Source organism: Engystomops pustulosus, chromosome 2, assembly GCF_040894005.1.
Source record: "Engystomops pustulosus chromosome 2, aEngPut4.maternal, whole genome shotgun sequence".
Classification (NCBI taxonomy): Eukaryota; Metazoa; Chordata; class Amphibia; order Anura; family Leptodactylidae; genus Engystomops; species Engystomops pustulosus.
In genome coordinates, this window is record NC_092412.1 from 119,380,485 (window position 1) to 119,402,555 (window position 22,071).

At 37.2% G+C, this 22,071-nt stretch overlaps 1 protein-coding gene across 2 annotated transcripts in view; it reads left to right on the top strand.

The window, feature by feature from the left end:
* LOC140118356 (uncharacterized) overlaps positions 1-21,585 on the top strand; it is a 315,197-nt gene extending 293,612 nt beyond the window's left edge. For both annotated transcript variants that reach the window (XM_072136177.1, XM_072136178.1), the window contains exons 96-100: positions 1,814-1,947; positions 2,963-3,083; positions 10,034-10,191; positions 12,763-12,842; positions 20,811-21,585. In XM_072136177.1, the coding sequence (XP_071992278.1) occupies positions 1,814-1,947; positions 2,963-3,083; positions 10,034-10,191; positions 12,763-12,842; positions 20,811-21,418 (1,101 nt within the window). In that variant the 3' untranslated portion in view covers positions 21,419-21,585. The remainder of the gene's footprint in view (positions 1-1,813; positions 1,948-2,962; positions 3,084-10,033; positions 10,192-12,762; positions 12,843-20,810) is intronic.
* The last annotated feature ends 486 nt before the right edge of the window (positions 21,586-22,071 follow it).

Below are 22,071 nucleotides of genomic sequence, written 5' to 3' on the forward strand. Positions count from 1 at the left end.
TGTTTAGTGCTACCTCAGAGTATGGGTTATACTTTGCATGTTCAAATTGACACGGTTTGCGGGACGAAATCTTGGCATAGATACTAGAATTGTTTACATTACTTTGTGTGAGGAAATTGTATATATTTTTGTGCTTTGCACTCACCTGTGGCTGCATGTGGATCTTTGTTATTGGCTCTGATCCACTTGGTTTCTGTATATATGTGTATTCTTACACCTTTTAAGTGGTTTTAAAAATTACATATATGTGGGACTTTGTTTGTATATTGTAATAAAGCTTTTTTGAATATTTTGCCTATACACACTTGCCTATTTTCTTGTTGGTTTATTACTTGAAGTGCACTTTTTGACAATGAATAAAAGAGGAAGCATTAGTGCAGGGTGACCTTTGACTAGAAATGCTAAAGGTTCGTTTGTAATTTTTGCATTCAACAAGATTCAGTAGCGCATTATGAGTAACTGCAGGCAGCATATTCTAAGTAAGTTTACCAACACATATTTTCCATTATTAATGATGATTTTGGTTTAAAGACATGATCAATTTTTCAGCTTCAGTGTGCATAATTCAAGCCAATATTTATACCACATAGATAAATGAAAGTCTGAAAAGATTATATAAATTGCAAGTTGTAAAACATACATTAATTGACTTTTACAGCAGATATCCAGTAAAAATGCATAAAATATCCTCTAAGCTGAGTCAGCCTGACATGTTCTCTATAAATACAGATTCTGACCAGAATCCAAAGTAGAGAAATATCAAAGTAATAGTTATTAGAATGATACTGATGACATCCATATTTAACTATCTTGATCATACAAATTGACGATGTAGGGAGCCATTGTACATGCTGGTTGTTTAGCCACTATACATTACATTAACATTGTAACAACTATTCCTCATTGGACTCTTTTTCCATAGCAGTTGATGCTAGTTGTCTTCACAGATCTTTTCAAAAAGTTTTTTTTAAAAGTTTTTTTTTTTTTTTAAATAAAGATCTTAAACTCCACTATATACTACTATGAGCATTTTAGCATAGCTGCCTATAGTTCGTTTTTTGTAAAAATCTCTTTGTGATGATCTTCCCCTAGTGGTAGCTATATTTGAGTGGAGCTATTAACATTGATAAGCAGCCGAAGAACCAAGCAGGGACCCCATCCCCAAAGGGCCCCATAGCAACTTCATGGTCTGCCTACATAGGTAGGTTAGCGGACTGATTCCAGTGATTAGCACTGTTGTGGTCTTGTGTTTTTCCTGGTTTGACTATGACCATAGACATCATTAACATGAAGTTTGTGTTTGTGTATAGATTTTCTACATTTTCCATTTTTCTCCCATTTACCACCAAATATACTAGTTAAATGGATTAAAGTGTAAGTAAACTTTTGACATAAATATATAATTACGTAGTGCAGATGAAAATAATAAATTTTGTAATATTCTTTATTAAATAAATCTATGTCCTTTTTCCCCCTGCCTTTCCTACTTTTTAAGCAGTTTGTGTAAATGAGCATTTTTTTCATGTTTTTAACCAAATTTTCCTCCAGTTTTAAGTAATTAAAAAAGTTCCATTGGTCGCTTAGAAAAAGAAAAAATTACTTTAGGTGAGACAAAGAAAAATGTCACCTTTTAAAGTGCAAAATATATTACCAAATAAACAAATTTTCATGGTTACAAAGGATCACAATATCCCATTGTCACTGGAGCACAGAAATCCAACGTAGCTTATATAGGAATACAAGCTACAAAATGTATAATAATTGTAATTTAATGTGTTTTCTATTCTAATGTATTCAACTGTTTTGCCTGTAGGTTGCTCTTCAATGTCACATTGTAGAATCTTCAGAATACAAGCCTGACAGTGAGTTGTATGCACTCTGCCTCAAGGGCCTTGTGTTACAGGGTGCAGCCTGGGATTTCAAATATAATCTCTTAAAAGAATCAAGGTACTGAGAGGCAAATTCATATATTGTTTCGTAATATTTTGCAATGAGGGTTTATCTACTCTTCTGTAACATCAGATTTAGGTAAAAAGGATTTACAATATTGGATTTCAGTGTAACAGTGTAAAGCCAACTTAAACGAGTCATCCACAATTTATTTAAATTACTATAGGTGAGGAATGCATTAATGCACTTAAAAGATTGTTCATGCTCACATGATATGCCATAAATGTGTAACTTACCATTGTAGCCACTGGACTTAGTGCCAGTGAGGCCACAAAGGTCAGTTTATTAAATGAGGGTTCACATGTGCTTTAATGGGACATGATAACTGCAAGATAAGTCAACAAAACCACTGCATACTACCAGAGTAGCCATGCTAAGCCTGCCGGTTGGCATACATTGGTAAGGATATATCATGTGCCGGCTTTATACACCTGATATTGGTTTGTACCCCCCCTTATTGCATGTCAAACTGGACATAATGTGATGCCAGGCCTAAGGTGGCAACTCCTGGCCTTGGTGTACAAACCAATCCGAGAAGAGTAAACAAACTTGGCTCTAGCCTTACACAAAGAGTCAATGAACTGAGGTAACAATTTTAGAATAGAACCTAATAGCACAAAAAACTTAGCAAATGGGTTCACACACTATTTTGCAGTAATCTTCCTCCATATGTTTTTGTAAATGAACTTATGTGTTGTATGTAAAATACTAGGGGTAATTATTCAATACATATATGTGTAAACAGTATAGGCTTCTCCTTGGTGTTTGGAATGCAATGATGAGAAAACCTGTCAAACATTTCACTTAAATAATTGTTGTAATGTTCCATCAATATGTCATTATGTCATCACTAAGTTTATTCTCCCATTATTACCTGTGAAATGTTATGCCTGTAAAGTATAACTATAACAGGATGATGAATGAGTTTTTATAGAAGTTCCATTACAAGGCAAATGCCATAAGAATACTACTATTATGTACACTTTACTGTGTGTTCTCCATTTTGCTATAGGAATAGAATACAAGCATTACCCTATGTCATCATAACTCCTGTGCATCTTAGAAATGTGAAATCCTGTGAGGCCGGTACTGGTATTTATGATTGTCCTGTGTACATGGACCACTCTATGCAAGTAAGTAGCTGCTCTATAATATATACCACAGTTTAAATCAGAGATGGCCAACACTTTGAGGTTGGTTTGTCGTAAAGAAAAACAAAAGAGCATAACTGTAGTGTGTGTGGTGTGTCACTTCTAGAAAAATCCATAATTCTGTGATATTTGTAGCTCTAATAATAAAAAAGACATTTTAATATTTATATATTAGAATTGCTAAGCAGTAATTATGTTGGGGTGCAGTGCAACACAGTGATGTCTTGACAGGGTTAACTATCTCTGATGGGGTGTTCTCTTCCTCAAGTATTGCTGAGCAGTAACTAGGGTAGCAGGGTGAGACTTTGGCGAGGTGGAAGCACACACGCCTCGAATGACTCTGTTCCCCAAAGTAGTCACTGGCATGAACCTTGCTCCAGCCGCCTGACAGGGCAACTGTGAGACATAGCTCTAGTGTCCCAGCTATCTGGATGCAAGTCTGCAATAAATTTAGTGCGGATCAGACATACTGCTTCATTAACAAAGGGAAGATGGCCGTTGTTCATGCTGTGCTCTCGGCAGAAAGTTGCACTGCCTCCGAATGTTGTCAGGTAGCAGCAGACAAGACAGAGCAATTCTCTTGCTGAGAGCATGGTGCTAGCAGTGACTATTTTATCTTCTATTAATGAAGGGCTTTCTGGGTGTTATCAAAAACATTTTGGTTTGTCACAGGTCATCAGTAGTCACCAGTAGTCTAGGTGAAAGTCATTTGTAACTATGATCCCTCTGGAACTTATAAAGGAACTAGAAGATGGCTCCAATCTTTCAGAACATTACACTAATTTGGGAGCAAACAATCTTTTAAAGAGTTTGGAAGGACATTGAAATGTGAAATTTCAGATAATATATCTGCTTGAAAAATCCACGAAATGGAACACACAAACAAATGGTTATTGGGCCTTTTTTCACTGGCCCTATGAAGGCAAATAAACTGATCATAATGAAGTAACAGGACCATATATATTTATGCTTTGTTGTGAACAAATGTTCTACTCAAACCATCCATATGGGGGCCCTTTTTATCTGGTGATAACAACTTGGTGCAGTGCAAGAAATGTGACTTGTATGAATATTAACCACAGTATCAATAGCATGAACAGTTCTGGAAAGGATGAAGAGGACATTAAGAAAAGCGTTTACACAGTGAGCAGCTGGTAGGCAGAATTAAGCAGCTGAGATATACATTGTAAAGTTACTGGCAAGAACTCAACTTAGCGAAGAGTACACTGACTTAATTTCTATTTCATAGTAAATATTAACAGTAATCTAATTAGATGTGTTATACTTAGTATTCTAATTAGGCTTCCTCCCCAAATGAGACTGAAGAAACGTCCATGTATATTACAACTCTTTCTCGAATCTCTGTAACAAGATTAGATATTGCTCAGCAACTCTGGCTAAACGAAGTTGTGAACAAAATCACACGGGGCTGTCAAGCCATAAGGGAGCTGTAACACATAGCAGGCAATAATTATGTGCCCTAAGCTTTGGGGTTGTTAAAGCTGGAATGTGAACTCCATTAACTTTTATATGTTTTACTATAGCAGGGGACTTTCTCAATGTAAAGTATTTGAAGAATAACAAAATAGTCAATGCTATATAGCGCTAAGATTGGATTGAACAATAGTATATACATTAGTGCAGAGCATTGTTCAGGAACAGATATGTAATATAAATACATTTATGGAGACAATTTCTAAATATTTTATACCCATCTGATCAGTGGGTATGTTTAGTCTCTCCTAACCGCTGGTCAGCGGGTATATTTAGTATCTACTAGCAGATGATCAGCAGGTATGTTTAGTCTCTTCTTATAGCTAGTTAGTGGGTATGTTTAGTCTTTTCTAATATCAGCATTTTTAGAGTTGGACCCCCAGCCCAATTCTAATGTTACTTAAAACTTAAGGATTGTGTCAGCAGATACAAAGGTTTGGTGTGAATTGGTATGAATGTGTAGGACTTTTTGCTGATATTCTTATTTATTAAGAAGCCCTTCTATTTTATGAAAATGCTATTTACCTGTTAAAGTAGATATTTATTTCTGGTCATTTTGGCATTTTTTTATTTTTAAATGAATCCCCTTTTTCTAGCCAAGGTGGAGCTAACCTTTCATTTTCTCTGGAGGTGTGTCTGTGTGCTATATATATATATATATAAACAGATACTGCTCCCCTAGGTTACTGTAAGCTTATTCACAGATTTTCTCCTAGAAGCCATACAGTATCTTTTTAATAACACAGCGGAAATGAAATAGGGAATGTCATTTAGCATTTTGTACTTCTCTTTGATTAGTGGGATTTTGACAGAGACGATATTAAGTATAGCTCCATATGTGAGGAGGTTTGCTGCATGACTTTCAGCTGATCAATGTCTCATCGGCAGGGGTCTCCATGAATATTGTACAGTGACTAGATTAGTCATTGAGTGCAGAGACTTCTACTTTCTCTTTTTTCCATTAGGGCTTCTTTTTTCTCTAAAACAGAGTTCTCCAATGTATTACTAAATACACTTTAAATAATAGAAATCTACTTGTATTTTTTTATCCAGTGATATTTTCCCTTCATTCACAGTTGTTATAAACCTAGAACACTTGTGTTGTAATCTCTTTCCAGAATACAGGGCATAACAGCTGACGTTATACTCGGATACATTTATAATAAGCCGGCTTTTTTCCTGTCTAGCGGTCTTGTTTCATTGCAGCTTCCTGGAGCTCAGCCTATCAGTCTGTTCTTTTGCTTTGAGCTTTTCCATATCATGCATAGAAATATCTGGGATGGCAGAGCTGTATAATCTTTTCCACATCAGTCGCTGTTCTACTAAAATACCCATCTGTTAGCTCCTCTATCAGCAAACAAGCAGAAGTAGTGAATGCATTATGAAAGATAATGCTTGTGTTTGTACACATTTAAAAGAAGCAATTAGGCATTTGGGGGGAAATATGGAAAAGAGCAGTATTTCATGTGTAAATAAAGTGCTTGCTTTTAAATAAGGTTCTAAAATTACGCCTCAACTATTACTTTCAACAAGGTAATTTGCAATGCTTACCGACCGAGAGAACTTCTTTCATCTAGAGCAAACAGATTGACTTAATAAAACCATTTTATTATTTTTTATGCTGTACAGTGCTTTCATGTATATTCTTCATACATAGAATATAAGGTACTTAACCAGCACAATAAAAGATTGAAGCACAGTTATGTACACATATTGGCTTTCATTTACTAATAATTGTCGATTTGCAACAGCAAAGTGAGAAGTGAGAAAATCATTCCTATTTTCTTTAAAAAAAAAAAGTGTTCTCCTCTTATGAAAAATGGTAGGTTGGGAAAGTGTGCGTTGTATATATCCTTTTTGAGAGCCTGTAAATTTGCAAAGTAATGTACACCTGTTTAATTTCTGTCTTTGTTAAATATTTCTAAAAAGACAACTGTATATTAATGGAAACCTGTCAGTGCACTGCACAAATTAAGGCAGGGGGCTGTAGATCTCACTTGCCTGCACATTCATTCAATATTCAGGATATTCACAGTAAAGTGAAGTGTACTGATCCTGGCTTCACGATGTGCACCAGAGGTCCAGTACTTGAATCTCCTTTGGACCCTTGCTTTTGGGACATCTTTGCATGTCACTCGAAACTCTGACATGGGAGTGGTGTTCTTGGACGGGGCATACATTCAGTAAGAAGTACATGGTCCCTTGATCCACCAGATGTCTGTAGGACACTAGACATCACAGGAAGTCAGGGGTGTAACTACAGTGGTAGCAGCCATAGCAGCTGCTATGGGGCCCACAGTGTCAGGGGGTCCTGTCACCAACCTGACACATTAAATAGTGAAGGATGTGCACCATTGTACAGCAAAATCTGTGATGTATGTATGTTGTATCTGTGATGTGTATAAGGTGCATGGTGTGTGTTTATAATATATGTGTGTATGAATTCTGTATGTATGTATATTGCAGTCTTTGTGTATGCTCTCTATGTGTGTGCATGATTGTATACATGTGTGATTATAACTTGCATATGAGTATTACAAATATGTATATTATTTAAGTTTGAAGGGGGCCCCATTCAGAGGTCTGCTATGGGGCCCTGCCTCTCCTAATGGTGTCTTGCTAATGGTGGCTTATGTGCCCTTGGGCTACTACCAGTGGCGTAACTTGGAGAGACAGGGCCCCCTAGCAGGCTACTGGATGGGACCCTCATTCCCACTTAAAAAATATACATATTAGTATACTCACACATACAGTGCAATATGCAACATACTCACATACAGTGTATACAGACACCATATACACATCACAGATACTGCATATATACGTCACAGTATATGTTATATACATATTATGCTGGACAATGTGCAGAACAATATAGATATAATGGGGCACATCCTCCATTCTTTATTGTGTCAGGTCAGATGACGGGGCCCCATAGCGGCTGCTATGGCTGCTACCGCTGTAGTTACGCCCCTGGCTACTACAGATAACTTTTAACATAGGAAACACTGTGTAAAAGTGTACTTGCCTTCAATATTTTTGGCCAACCTCATTTACTAATAATTAATGTAGCAGAATCTAGTGTGATGTGTTCCAAATAAAAGCAATACATGCCCTGTACCACATTTATTCTTTTGTTTTTGTTCATCATGAGGCATAGTGGTAAATAATACATAATTTTGAGAAGCAGGCATAAAATGTAACTATAGAATCTCAAAATTTAGTAAAATTTAGGAAATGTTAGTGGGCTAACAATAGAAGATGGAATATGAGGCATAGGGGCAGTCTGTTTTTTGGCTTTTCTGCTGATCATATGTATCTTAGCCGTTTTTTTTCCTTTTTGATACATGTGGCGTTTGGTGTATTTGTGACTTTTTTTCAAAAAAGTCTCAACTTTCACATCTGGATTCAGGTGGCAATTTAGGGAACACTGAAGAAAACTAGACAATGGTGAAATTTGAAGGGCAACTGTCTTAGGTCTACCCAAAAAATTCCAGATGAGCACATGTGCCATAAAAAGTCTCAAGAATTGAAGAAAAAGACAAGCAAAAAGTTTGATACATGTGCACCTTAGGGTGGCATGTATCAAGACTGGCATTTTGAATGTCTTTGTATAAATTGTGAATAAAGGACATTACACTTTTCTAACAAGTGGGTGAGTGCCGTTACTCTCTTCTACGTGTTGCTTATGGACTTTTATGTTTATCAACTGAGCACCACCGCATGGTCCTGTACCGCGATCTCTGGTTCCAGGATTGGTCCGTGGCTTAATGTGTGTCGAGTGGGGATACTGCTCTGATGGAAGATAGTGCCTTCCTTCATGTGAACGTTCCACCCCTATATGCTTTTCTGCAAAAAGGTTAAAACTGGATCAAAAACAGGAAAAGTAGGCCATTTACAATGCTATTTTTACATTGGAGAAATGTGTGGCAACAAATCTGCCATATATCAATATGCTCTTATAAAGAAATTTGCATCCTTGGTTTCTTCAAAGCCGCATTTAGATGATTTGCGTCCTTGTGTATCACTCCACTTTTGCTTACATTAAATGGTTTTATGTGGATGCATATGTTATTCTAAATAAGACTTAATAGTCATGAGTAGCTGTTAGAGGGGTATTCATTATTTAGTTGACTTAATAATACCCATATGAATGACACATAATTAAGTTGCACATAAGTTTGCATATGAAAAAAATATACCATGAAAACTTTGGACAAAGAGTGTTAAAAAATTTGACTTTACCCTTACAAGAGGTCAGATAATCTAAGCTTCATTCTAAAATCCTATGTGGTAACACTCTGAGTCTTTGTTTTTATCATACATGCATACAGTATTTTTCTCTTTGCTTATATATAGTACTGTATTGAAAATGAGAGCAGAAGCCTGTGGGCTGAATGCTAAGCAATCACTGCCATCCAGAGAGATTATGTTCAGTGCTGTAAAGGGATAATGTTCAATCATGCAACAACTGCCTTTAGGCCTTTAGTGCCCCAAGCAGCACAAACATAACCCTCTGGGAAATACTGTAGAGAGCAAAAAATGATCAGCTCGGCTGAATAAGAGAAATGCTAATCTAAGCTCCTGTTGACATCTGCAGTGCTAAATGGGGCATGTATGTACTGCTTTACATTTTAATGTACTATATATCGTGTCCTCACTTAAAATAAAAAATACTCATACTCTGACTGCTTCTTATTGCAGGTAATAATGTACTACTGTTGTAACCTGTATCTAAATCAAGTTATTATTTGATTCTCTACATTTACAGATTATGCATCTTATTGATGACATATTCATTTAAGGTTAATGCTGAAAATGCATTATCTACTTTTTTCTACTTTTTCCAGTTTTGGTTTAGTACAAAAGGATTACGCTTCCATAAAGTAAACCAAATGCATCATCTATTTTTCAATTTTGTTGAAGAATAAACTTGTTAGCTGTAGTTTATATCTCCAGTTTGTTTTCCATTACATTCCCCCTGTTTATTAAAAAAGAAGAAAGAAAGCAAGCAAATCTGTTGAATTTATTTTTCAGTGTATTTTAATGTCCTTTTTATTGTCCGAGGTGTGCTTTTCATCATACTTTGGTTATTTTAATGGAAAAAAAGATGTAGGCATTTGAATCATTTGAACGGCAGGATGACGGAAGATAGGTTGTAGTTTTTCCATTTTGGCCCCCATACACCCATAAACACTGAACATTTTCCTGGTCTAGACAAAATCAACCCCTATTTAGGCCACCATAAGACCTGGGCCATCTATAACTATAGCACAAATACTTGTGCTATATTGAATATAGAAACAGTGAATGGGAATTACAAAAGTATTTGTATTTTGTAAAGTATCTTTTTAGTCACGTAAAATGTATTATAATTTATTAATTTGAATTCATTTTAATTGATTCTGTTATTCATGTTATCTGTTTGCTGTTCACAGAATTGCGTTATGAGAATCCCAATCCTTTCCTCACAGCCAGTAAGACAATGGCATCTAAAAAGGGTGGCCATAATATTAAACTCACATCTTGGTATGATCACATCAGGAAGATGTGTAGTAACAAAGAAACACACACCAAGAAACAAGCAACTTATGAAGTAAGTTTTTATAAGCATCACATACATTATTTGTCTCTTAGTTTCTGATTACTGGAGATTCCAATGGTTGGAACAAGGTTCTCTAGCTTCCTGTGTGACTACAGCAATGGTGTATGTGTTTGTTGCTTCTATTTTTACATCTATTGGACTAATAAAATGCTATACCTACCATATTTTACTCAGTTTTCTGTGAATGGGGTAGTCTAGCTCTCGTTGGTTTCAGTCACAGACAATCCTTTGATGACCATATTCTTGTGATCAAGCGCAACCACCATTCTCAAGATAATAATTCTGTAGTGGAACATTCAAATAATTGTAAGGAATTATACCCCTATTCCTATAATATATGTAAATAGTTATTGGCTGATAATATCATATTCTATCACACCTGTGAGAAATGACACTGGAGGGGGTATCTAGTTTATGCATGGTGAGACAGGAGCTGTTTGACAGATGGTTGAAAGATAAACTACCATCTCTTTCCTTCTCTCAGCAAGGCTCTTCTCCTACACTTTCTTTGTTTGGCTGCAAGGGCAAGGAAGGATTGTGGTCGTCCCAAACCTTTTCCATTTAAGGATTAAGGAGGCCATTGTTCTCTTAGGAAGCTTGAGTCCTGCAGAAATTCTTTTTTGACCTTAGACCGATCTGTGCCCTGCCAAAATTCTGTCTATGAGCTCCTTGGACAGTTCCTTAGACCTCTTGATTCTCATGTGCTCTGACACAGCACTCCACTGCCGGACATTCAAAGTTCATTTGCATTAACTTTAAAGCCTTTAAAAAAACCAAAGGAATAAGATGCTTAAATAAGAGCAGAACCTGCCAGTATGTCAATATTTATTTGGTTTATAATCCTTTATCCTGGTGGTCAATGTCCTTTAAGTTAAAATTGTATGTAAATCGGAAGTATATTTTGTAAATGTAACTCCAGACACTTTTTAGACTGAGGCTAAAGTTCAGTAAATTACCAGTATTTAGAGAGCTTCACCAAAGGTCACAGTGGTCAGAGAGATCTGTTAGTAAGTAAGGGTCTGTATGTGTATATATATATACACTCACCGGCCACTTTATTAGGTACACCTGTCCAACTGCTCGTTAACACTTAATTTCTAATCAGCCACTCACATGGCGGCAACTCAGTGAATTTAGGCATGTAGACATGGACAAGACAATCTCCTGCAGTTTAAACCGAGCATCAGTATGGGGAAGAAAGGTGATTTGAGTGCCTTTGAACGTGGCATGGTTGTTGGTGCCAGAAGGGCTGGTCTGAGTATTTCAGAAACTGCTGATCTACTGGGATTTTCACGCACAACCATCTCTAGGGTTTACAGAGAATGGTCCGAAAAAGAAAAAACATCCAGTGAGCGGCAGTTCTGTGGGCGGAAATGCCTTGTTGATGCCAGAGCTCAGAGGAGAATGGGCAGACTGGTTCGAGCTGATAGAAAGGCAACAGTGACTCAAATCGCCACCCGTTACAACCAAGGTAGGCAGAAGAGCATCTCTGAATGCACAGTACGTCGAACTTTGAGGCAAATGGGCTACAGCAGCAGAAGACCACACCGGGTGCCACTCCTTTCAGCAAAGAACAGGAAACTGAGGCTACAATTTGCACAAGCTCATCGAAATTGGACAGTAGAAGATTGGAAAAACGTTGCCTGGTCTGATGAGTCTCGATTTCTGCTGTGACATTCGGATGGTAGGGTCAGAATTTGGCATCAACAACATGAAAGCATGGATCCATCCTGCCTTGTATCAACGGTTCAGGCTGGTGGTGGTGGTGTCATGGTGTGGGGAATATTTTCTTGGCACTCTTTGGGCCCCTTGGTACCAATTGAGCATCGTTGCAACGCCATAGCCTACCTGAGTATTGTTGCTGACCATGTCCATCCCTTTATGACCACAATGTACCCAACATCTGATGGCTACTTTCAGCAGGATAATGCGCCATGTTATAAAGCTGGAATCATCTCAGACTGGTTTCTTGAACATGACAATGAGTTCACTGTACTCAAATGGCCTCCAGTCACCAGATCGCAATCCAATAGAGCATCTTTGGGAGGTGGTAGAACGGGAGATTCACATCATGGATGTGCAGCCGACAAATCTGTGGCAACTGTGGGATGCCATCATGTCAATATGGACCAAAATCTCTGAGGAATGCTTCCAACACCTTGTTGAATCTATGCCACGAAGAATTGAGGCAGTTCTGAAGGCAAAAGGGGGTCCAACCCGTTACTAGCATGGTGTACCTATGCTATCTATATATATATATATATATATATATATATATATATATATATATATATATATGTATATATTTTTTTTTCATTTCACAAAATGCTTCTACTGTTACAATCTTGTCAATGTCAAAACAAACCAAAAAATGAAAGTCATCCAACAGTGTTACATTACTCATTTGTCAAGGACAGGTCCCTTTGATAGCAAGAGGTAAAAGAATAGTATATAAATGTGTCAGTTCTATCTACATCTATATATGCGCTTGTCTTTTTCCTGAGCAGAATGTTTGAGAAAATGTATCATTCCCCTGAGTCACCATTTCTTACTGTTTTCCAGCTCACTGACAAAAGTGGATAAATCATCTCACTCCAGAGTTTTCAGCACACAAAGCAAGGATGAGCAGGAAGAGCAAAATGGTACAGTAAATAAGTGATTTATTATTATTCATTCCATAGAATAACAGGACATTAAATTGGAAATTCATTTATCAGTTTTGCACATTTTAATAGATTTACACATGTGGAATAGGCTATAGGTTTTATCAATTGCTTTGTGCAAATTTAATCTGTAGTAGATTACCTATAAAATGGGTTAGAGCCTTAGCACAATAGGGTCTGTGCTAGGTCCGTGAATCATGGACCATGTGGTGACCACATTTTACTGACCAACACCGTTCCAGGGACAGGACATAGTTAGATATGGTGCAAGGAGTCCCTGCTTCCTCGATGGAAAACCAAGGAGTACTGAGAACACAATTATACAGAACAGTGTAACGTCAGTGTTCAGGCTATCGCATGGTCCAGAAATCACAGAGTGAGCACATTTGACTCAAGACATATATTGTCCAGTAGCAGTGTAGTACACAGATACGATTGTTTACCAGAAATATTACATACATTTAAGGACTAGATGCAACCACTTTGCACTACTAAACTAACAGCACCCTCGGGTAGGATCCGACCTTCCAGCAATCCTTCTTATGTTAAATGTCAATATGATAACAATAGTGACACAAAGGGGCAGATTTACTTACCCGGTCCATTCGTAATCCAGCGGCGCGTTCTGTGTGGAGGATTTGGGTCTTCTGGCGATTCACTAAGGTAGTTCCCCCGATGTCCACCAGGTGTCGCTGCTGCGCTGAAGTTCATCGGAATGCACTTAAGTTCACCAAGCCGGGCCGAGTGCAGGTAGGCGCGTGTCAAGCGACACTTTTTTTTTTAAATGCTGCGTTTTTTCTGAATCTGTCGGGTTTTCATAAGGCCATGCTCCTTGATTTCCATCGTGTGCGCGCCGGCGCCGATGCGCCACAATCCAATTGCGTGTTCCGAAAACCCGGGGCAATTCAGGAAAAATCGATGCAAAACGGAACAATTTGGGTAACCTGCCGTAAAAACGTGATTTGGGCCCTTAGTAAATGATTCCCATCGTGTCTATTTTCAAGAAAATAACATAGTTTGCATACAGTACTAAGAATGCTTTTGAAACACAAGATTAAAATATTTTAATATGATTTTTCTCAGTATTATAAATTTGAAGATGTGTCGACAGTATATTGGTAAACAGGTATGATTTGGCATAAAAGAGGGAATTCTACAATCATTTCATGCCCTGTCTGAGGGTGCGTGCTGGTAGCTTAATGGAGTAAAATCTGATCACAGGTTCCCTATACATGACTGATTAACTGCTTTTATTCCACTAAAGGGATATCATCAAGGTATCCACATAATTGAGTCTTAGTTAAGTAAATATATAGAATGAAAAATCTTTTTCTTGACCACCAAACAAACTGTAGCAGCAGCTTGGAAGAAACACCTTTAATGAACTGAAATATGTTTAATGAAAGTTCACCTATATTTGCCTCCCCTTTTCCTCCAAACCCAATTTCAATCTGTCTTATCTTTGTGAGAACGTTAATTACAGTGAAGGGAACATTCTTTGGTGAGGAGAGCAAGACTTTCTGTCTTTATACAACCAATTTACATTTCACTTTAAAGTTTATTTTCTTGATGATTCCATGCTTAGCCATGAAAGAAACATCAACTGGAAGGTGTTGACTAGTTCTAAAACATACTGTTAATGGTTTATTTGGTCATTTTCTGCTGACCAGTTCCCCTCAATCAATAATAATCAATAAATAAAAAATTCATAGTGAAGAGAAAAAGTTAATTATTTGCTTTGGATATTTTCTTTTCATTAGAAAGGATCCTGTGAATTGTTTTGGTTGAAAGTGCTAATTTACTGTACAAGGTGTATCCCCCTATTGTCCAAGTGTAATTTACTTCAAACCTGACTATAATTGTTCAAATACTCTGCAACACCGTCACAGTCAAAAATAAGGATTACATGGTGTACCAGTGCATTCAATTTACCCTTAAATAAAATCTACTGTACCATCAAAATTCATCATGATAAACCTGGGGCACATACTCATAGATCCAGGCACTGTATGAATCTTATTTTATTTGTTATTCATGGTCTCCTTCCTTCTAAAATCAACCATTAATGCTAATGAGCCTGAAGTGGAGGTAGTGTAAAAGCCTATGAAGCTTAAGCACATAGGGGGTCTGGTAATGCCTCCCAGAATACTTCAGGCTCAGTAGCATAATTTTAGGAGGAATGAGGCTATGGATAATAAATATAAAAAGATTACCACATTCACAGTGCCTGGATATAAGTGCCCCTGATGACTTCTTTTAATACTGCTGGGTAGTTCCCAGCAAAATTAATACAGCTCATTAAGAGACCTGCTCCTGTACTTTAGGTAAACATTTTTAGCTTTATTTTAACGAATTACAAGTGATTAGGGAGGTGACACCAGAGCCCCTCTGAGCTCTGAGTATCTGGCTATTACATGCCCCCAAAGCACTTGTGCCCCTATTTGTTTCCCGCTCCCCCACCTAATGCAGAAGGAGCAGCGAGATGGGTCACAAGTGCTTTGGGTCATGTTTTTGCCAGAGATTCCAAGCATGATATGGCTCTGGTGATGCCCCCCTCCTCCGAAGCACTTGTATTTCATTTCAATAAATCTAAAAATTCCTTTTCAGTGGTAGATTTCCTTTAAACTCTGACAACTCCCTTAATAAAATAAATCTTACTATACTAAGAGTTAACACTACATCATATTACTTCAAGGGCATTTCCTACTCTTTTCATCCTTGAAGGAAACAATTCACTTGATACACTGTCCCCTTAGAAAAGGAAACAATTGAACTACAGAAGCAAAAGCACTGTTTATGTTTTCAGCCTTATTATTCCTTCAATATGAACTGTGCTCGGTGAAGTTTTTCTTGTTTCTGAATGTAAGGACTTTACATGGATAGCAAGGTCATTTGAAGAACAGCAGTGTTTGGCTGACACTTTTGACAGCAATACAAGTTCTTTATTACATCTTTGCAATACTGGTATAAAAGCTTTGCTCCTTACATATAAGCCCAGTGAGCTTTAGAAGAGAAACAGTTATTTATAAAGGGAATACTAGTGCTAAACCTTCCACACAATTCTGTATGTGATTCTGGCCCCAGCACAATATATACAATATTACAGCAGATTTAACTTTTGACACTTATACACAAAATAAAATAAATAGAAAACTAAAAAAAAAAAAAAATTGCACCAAAATCGGTATAGATTGTTTCTTCACCATGTGACATTCACCACCCTGATTATACTGCATGTTCAGCATGTTAAAATGGAACTGTAGTTTTCAGCATACAGAGCTGCAGACAGTGTAAGAAGCAGTCCTGTAGATCTGTGTAGCCATAAGCTTTGTGTCGTTAATAGCAGCAGTACTGTGAAAAATGAATTTATATTTCAGAATTTAGCTGGATTTGGAGCAATGTGGTACACTAGTATGTGAGATCAATTCAATTTACTTCTTCACAACCCTTCCACCCAGAGTTACTGCTGTAGTATTCAAAAAAAGCCTACTAAAGCAGTGACTTGTAGAGGACTGTCCTTTGTTCAATGAAGAGATGTCCCCCAGGAGTTTAGTAGGGTGCCTGAAGTGTAGCAACAATGGTAGAACATAAATTAATAATAAACCGTCCTGCCCTTCTAACACATACAAAGTTATGGTTACACAGATCTCCTGGTCCAATATGACTACAGATTTTCATGGTCAAAATTGCTGACCAGTTCCCTTTAAAATTCCCTTTATACAGATCTCCTGGTCCAATATGACTACAGATTTTCATGGTTAAAATTGCTGACCAATTCCCTTTAAAATCAGCACAGAGCTGATTTTATCATTGATAAAATCTTGGAGGTTCAAATTATATACACTATTTCCATAAAATTGAACAAGGACATAGTAGGGGACAATTTACATGCTCCTGTCCACAGGAAGGTCTAAGTGTTAAACTTTGCTGTAACATGTCTGAAAACCTTCACAAGATTTTCATTTGCTATTGCAATTTAATGTCTCCCATAATCTCATTGGTGGTGTTATATTTAAACATGTATTGTGGGGGAGCTTATTTTTAATATATTTAATATTTTGTAAGCATAGTCAATTCAATAACAGGAGCATTGTAACCTGAAGACTTCCAAATAATATAAGCAAATATCACAGATTTTTATGGATTGGTTGATAAAAACTGTACTCCCCTTAGCCAATGTCGTAGGCCCCTAACCTAGCTATGCTAATCAGGGGCAGGAACCCGAAGGAGCTGTTTGTCTAGTCCGATGAAGAAGATTCTAGTTTGGCTTTTATCTCAAGCCTGTATCAAGCAATGTCAAAGTGTAGCTTAACATGTTAAGCCATTTTAATTTAATAAATTAGTAATCCACATTGTAATATACTTTATAAAAGCAAAATTTTCCTATGCACCAATTTTACATCACTATTCCCTGCAGATAGCAGTGCTTCTAAAACTTTCTCTAGTCTGTTGATATCAGTCAGAAAAGCAGAGGAGGCAAAAGCTTAACTCTTAACATGGATAATATTTCATATTTCACTTGATAATTCAGCATAATGGAATATTAAATACTATCACTATAAAGTGCAATTTGCTATGCAGAAAACAAGCCATCACTGTACATGGAAAAATAAAAAAGTTAGATTTTTGAAGGTGGGGAGTGAAAAAAGGAAATGCAAAAACAAAAAAGAGCCAGGTCGTTAAGGGTTAAGTAAATTTAAGTAAATCAAGCAAATCCAATTTGATCTTTTATTTCATCCAGTTAAAAGATATGCAGGACATTGTATACAGCCTACACATTTTGGCTAAGTGATAAAAATCCATCATGATGAACCAGGGACAGGCACTCATAGATCCAGGCACTGTGATTGTGGAAATCATCTTATATTAGTTATTAATGGCCTCCTTCTGTCTAAAATACTCTTATAAAATTACATATTAGCGCTTTGCAGATTCTTGGGAATATATATATTCTGCGGCTCGGCAACCCCCGTCCCGGACTCACCTCTCCAATGCTCTTCTCCAACGCTCCTGATTCCCCCAGAGACTCTAGTTTGGTTGTCTGTGTACCATTACATATATACATAAAATAAGTCATTACAGAGTAATAACATTGTAATATGAAATAATAGGAATGAGGGCCCTGCTAACAAGAGCTTACAGTCTATAAGGAAGATGAGGTTACATTGTGCAGGACCACTCCCTTCTCACTGTGTGATTTTACAACACACAGTGGTAGGGGGGAAATGCTGAGAGAGCAGGAGGGAAGGTGAGTCTGTAAAGCCTGTGAAGGTGCAACATGGAGGGGCTCTGGTAATGTCCCTGAACCCTTCTAACTCACAGGCATGGTTTAAAAGTTTATTTTGGAAGGAAGCAGGCCATGAAATGATGAAAAAAATGAGAAAATTACTGGTCACGGTGCCCGGATCTAGGAGTAAATGCCCATGGTTTATCATGATGGATTTTGATGATAGATTTCCATCAAAATATTTTCAACATTTTTTGCTAATTATCTAACAACTTGCTTTAGGAATGTCAAAACACAAAAGATTTTCTGATTATGATGAATTGCATTTAAAAATGTGCCAAGGAGGTGCAGTGTTTGAGCTGCGAAAAAATGAAATAAAGAAAGATAATCATTCAATCTGAAAAAGGAGCATTGTGTGTATTGTTACTGAAGCACGTAATATATCTTCTTACTAGGCAGCTTTATGCATCATCAGGCATGACTGTTTTCCCTTTCAGTCTTACTTGACATGACCCTCCATTTAAATGAACAAAGATGATATAAACCTCTGTATCCTTATTTGATTATCTGCAGATAAATCCAGTTTTCCACCTCTCATCTGCTGCTATATGAGCCAAATCAAATGGATGACAAAAGTGCTGAAGCATTCCCAGCTATGAGCGTGCCTGCGGGTGCTCTCGTCCTTTATACTTTTATTCTATTTACAGTCCTTACATTTGATCTCTATCTGTTTCAAGCTTCACTGTGCAGACAATCACCTCTGTAAACACGAGTGCCAATGTCAGGGCGTTTTATCGATAAACATGAAACTGAACAATCCTGTTTACAGCTCTTTTCAATTTCCATCACTCTTAACAGTATAATCATTCAGCTTATAGAAGAAAAAGAAAAAAAAAGAATAGAATTGTGCCAGTCTATTGAGTATGTTGGCAATTATGTCAAAAGAAAGCCTCTTACACCACTTTTCTCCCTTTTGAGATACAGGCGGTCCCCTACTTAAGAACACTCGACTTACATACGACCCCTAGTTACAAACGGACCTCTGGATATTGTTAATTTATTGTACTTTAGTCCTAGGCTACAATAAACAGCTGTAACAGTTATCACAGGTGTCTGTGACAATTGGATTTTAAAAATGTTGGGTTGTCATAAGAACCAGGATTAACAATAAATCTTCATTACAGAGACCAAAAAAGTTCTGGCTGGGATTGCAATGATAAAATATACAGTTCCGACTTACATACAAATTCAACTTAAGAACAAACATACAGACCCTATCTTGTATGTAACCCGGGGACTGCCTGTATAGATATATGTTTTACAGAGTGATGTCGTTGTGATGAAAGACTACATAACAGTATATATTTTTGGTAAAGACCTGAGAAAAGATCCCTTTGAGCTGCCCAGTTGAAGGTAGCAGGAACCAGGGTTATGTTATATAGCCCTATATTCAATGGTTCCGTGTGAATTTGTGTACTACTAAGTGTTTAGAAACTTAGAAGCTGATTTATTCTCAGTCTGATACAAGTTTGATGAGTGTTTATAACGAGTTAAGTCAACAAGGTAACATATTGGAGGGAATTTGTCAAAACTGATGTTTTGAAGGCCCTCCTGTGATAATATTCACTTGGATGCTCTGGCCTCTCTGTGTGTGGGTGCAAACTCCTCCAGTTCTGACCTGTAGACCAGATCTCTAGATGCTCTAGTCTCTGAAAGAACTCCACCAGAGGCTATGCCCATTTTATGCCCCGAAGCACACCTTACTGGCATGCGGGTCATAGAAACACGAAAAGTGATGGGGACAGGAAAGTTTATATGGTTTCTCCGCAAGAAAACTGGTAGAGAAGTTGTTATAAATCTGGACCATTGAGTCTGCTTTTGTGACCAATATTTGCAGAAAAAAAAATGTAGAAAAATTTGTAGAAAATGTAAGAAAAATTATATACAAAAGAGGAACTAATCAAAATGTGATTAATGGAAATCAAAAATGTTTTTTAATTGCATACAAATGTCCCTGAAGGTGATCTTAAATTTGAATCCTATAGTAGTAAAGCAGGTGAGATCCTTTATGAATAAACATGAAGGTGAATGCTTTCCTCCTGAATATGAAAATGTATCCATACTTCACATGTCTGTTAAGGCTATATGGAGCTGGCTGAAGTGGTGAGCATGCTCCATGCACTTCAGGTGTTATCTGCATTATGTAAATCCTCCTACCTCGTATGCTCTGCTCCAAGTGATGATGTAACAGACTGTGCTGCTCTGTTACCATAGTAATGATGTATAACTGCCATCCCTGCACATCAGCACAACACTGGCAATACTGTATGCACTTCAACCAACAGACTATAGCCAAACGTAGTGGTGATCACATGACCTTCCCAGGCAGGTGCTGGACATGTGATGTGGACATGTGACCAGCAGCCATCTTCTGTCCTGTGCCCGCAACGGACCGCGCAGAGGAAATTAACGGACTGATTAAAGGGCCAGTAGCATTTTAATTCTTCATTACAGTCTATGTCACCAGCATTTTCTGCTAAGGGGAGCAGCATTTTAAATAACAACTAATTACACATTAGCTTATATTTTAAGTACCCATTTGTATATGAATTATGCTTATCACTGGAATACCCCTTTAATAATAAAATAGTATCATTAGTAAGTTGGTATATTTGTAAATAATAACTTATTAAGTAACAGTTTCCATTTCATTCCTACAGATATGTTTTCCACAGATAACACCATAAACCAAGATGTTAAAGTGGAAGAAACAGGCAAGTCTGGGGAAATTGACACAAGCTCAGGCATTGATGGTGATAATGAGCAGAATATAATGGTTTCTGGAAGAATTATAGAATCAAATCTAGGAGATCAAATGCTCACTGGAGACACCGGTGATGAGGATCAGATAGACTCTATACCAGGTGAGCAGGATGACAGCATAGAGCAGAACACAGAGCTGCCAGAAGAAACTGATGCCATGGACTCTGATACAAAGGCAGGGGTTGAAAACGAGCCCTTCATTAGAGAAGATTTAATGGGGCACAGAGAAAATTCTGCTAATGAACAATATGATAATGACTATAGTTATAACAAGGACAACTTTTATGAGTCTGACAATGTGGAATTAAAAAGTAACTTTGACAAGATGATACAAGACACATTTCCTGATGGTTTAGAGAGCAGCATTGATCATGGAATGGATGAAAATCCAGTAGATCCCACTTTTGAAGAGGACTTGGTAAAAAGTTATGACTATGGCCCAGATGACACGAATCACAGTACATATGCTAGTGATGACAACCAGGACAATGATGAAAACCTGTGAAGAGTCAAAGGAGGAAGAATCAATTAAGTCCTAAGAGAAGAAAAATAAAATTTACATCTAGAAATAAAATACACTTGTGGCTACTTTTTTTTCAATCCTGTGCTTTCAATTATATTTGACAAATGACCAATAATGATGTCCGTTAGCACCTAATAATAATAAAATATAAAAGCCAAACCAAAGTTTTGTTGTCTTTATATAGTACAGTAGTAGAAATGTAAACTGGACCCTTACCTGTAGTGGTCCATTATGTCTCCAGTCCTGTATAAGAAAAACGTAGTATGAAGACACAATGGGAATAAGTCATAAAATTTAGACAACTCAGTTAGTGCAGATTTATTAACGTGTCTAATTCTGATTGACAAATCAGGATAAGTTTAAAAGAAATCTATCATTAAAATGCTTGCTCATATATCAAGGCACAGTGGGGGGTGCTGAGACAGTAGTAAAAAAATAGGTAAATCCATCTCACTGCCCTTGAATTTGTCCACAGTACATGGAAGCCTCCCCGCACGGCACAGAAGCAAGCCAGAAAATGGACCCTGCATGTTGCAGATGATATAAACCTACAAAAAAAACCACAAATGGACACAGAAAAACAGATTTATGTATTTTGACATGAGTACTTACTCATGATCTAAATAGGCTACATA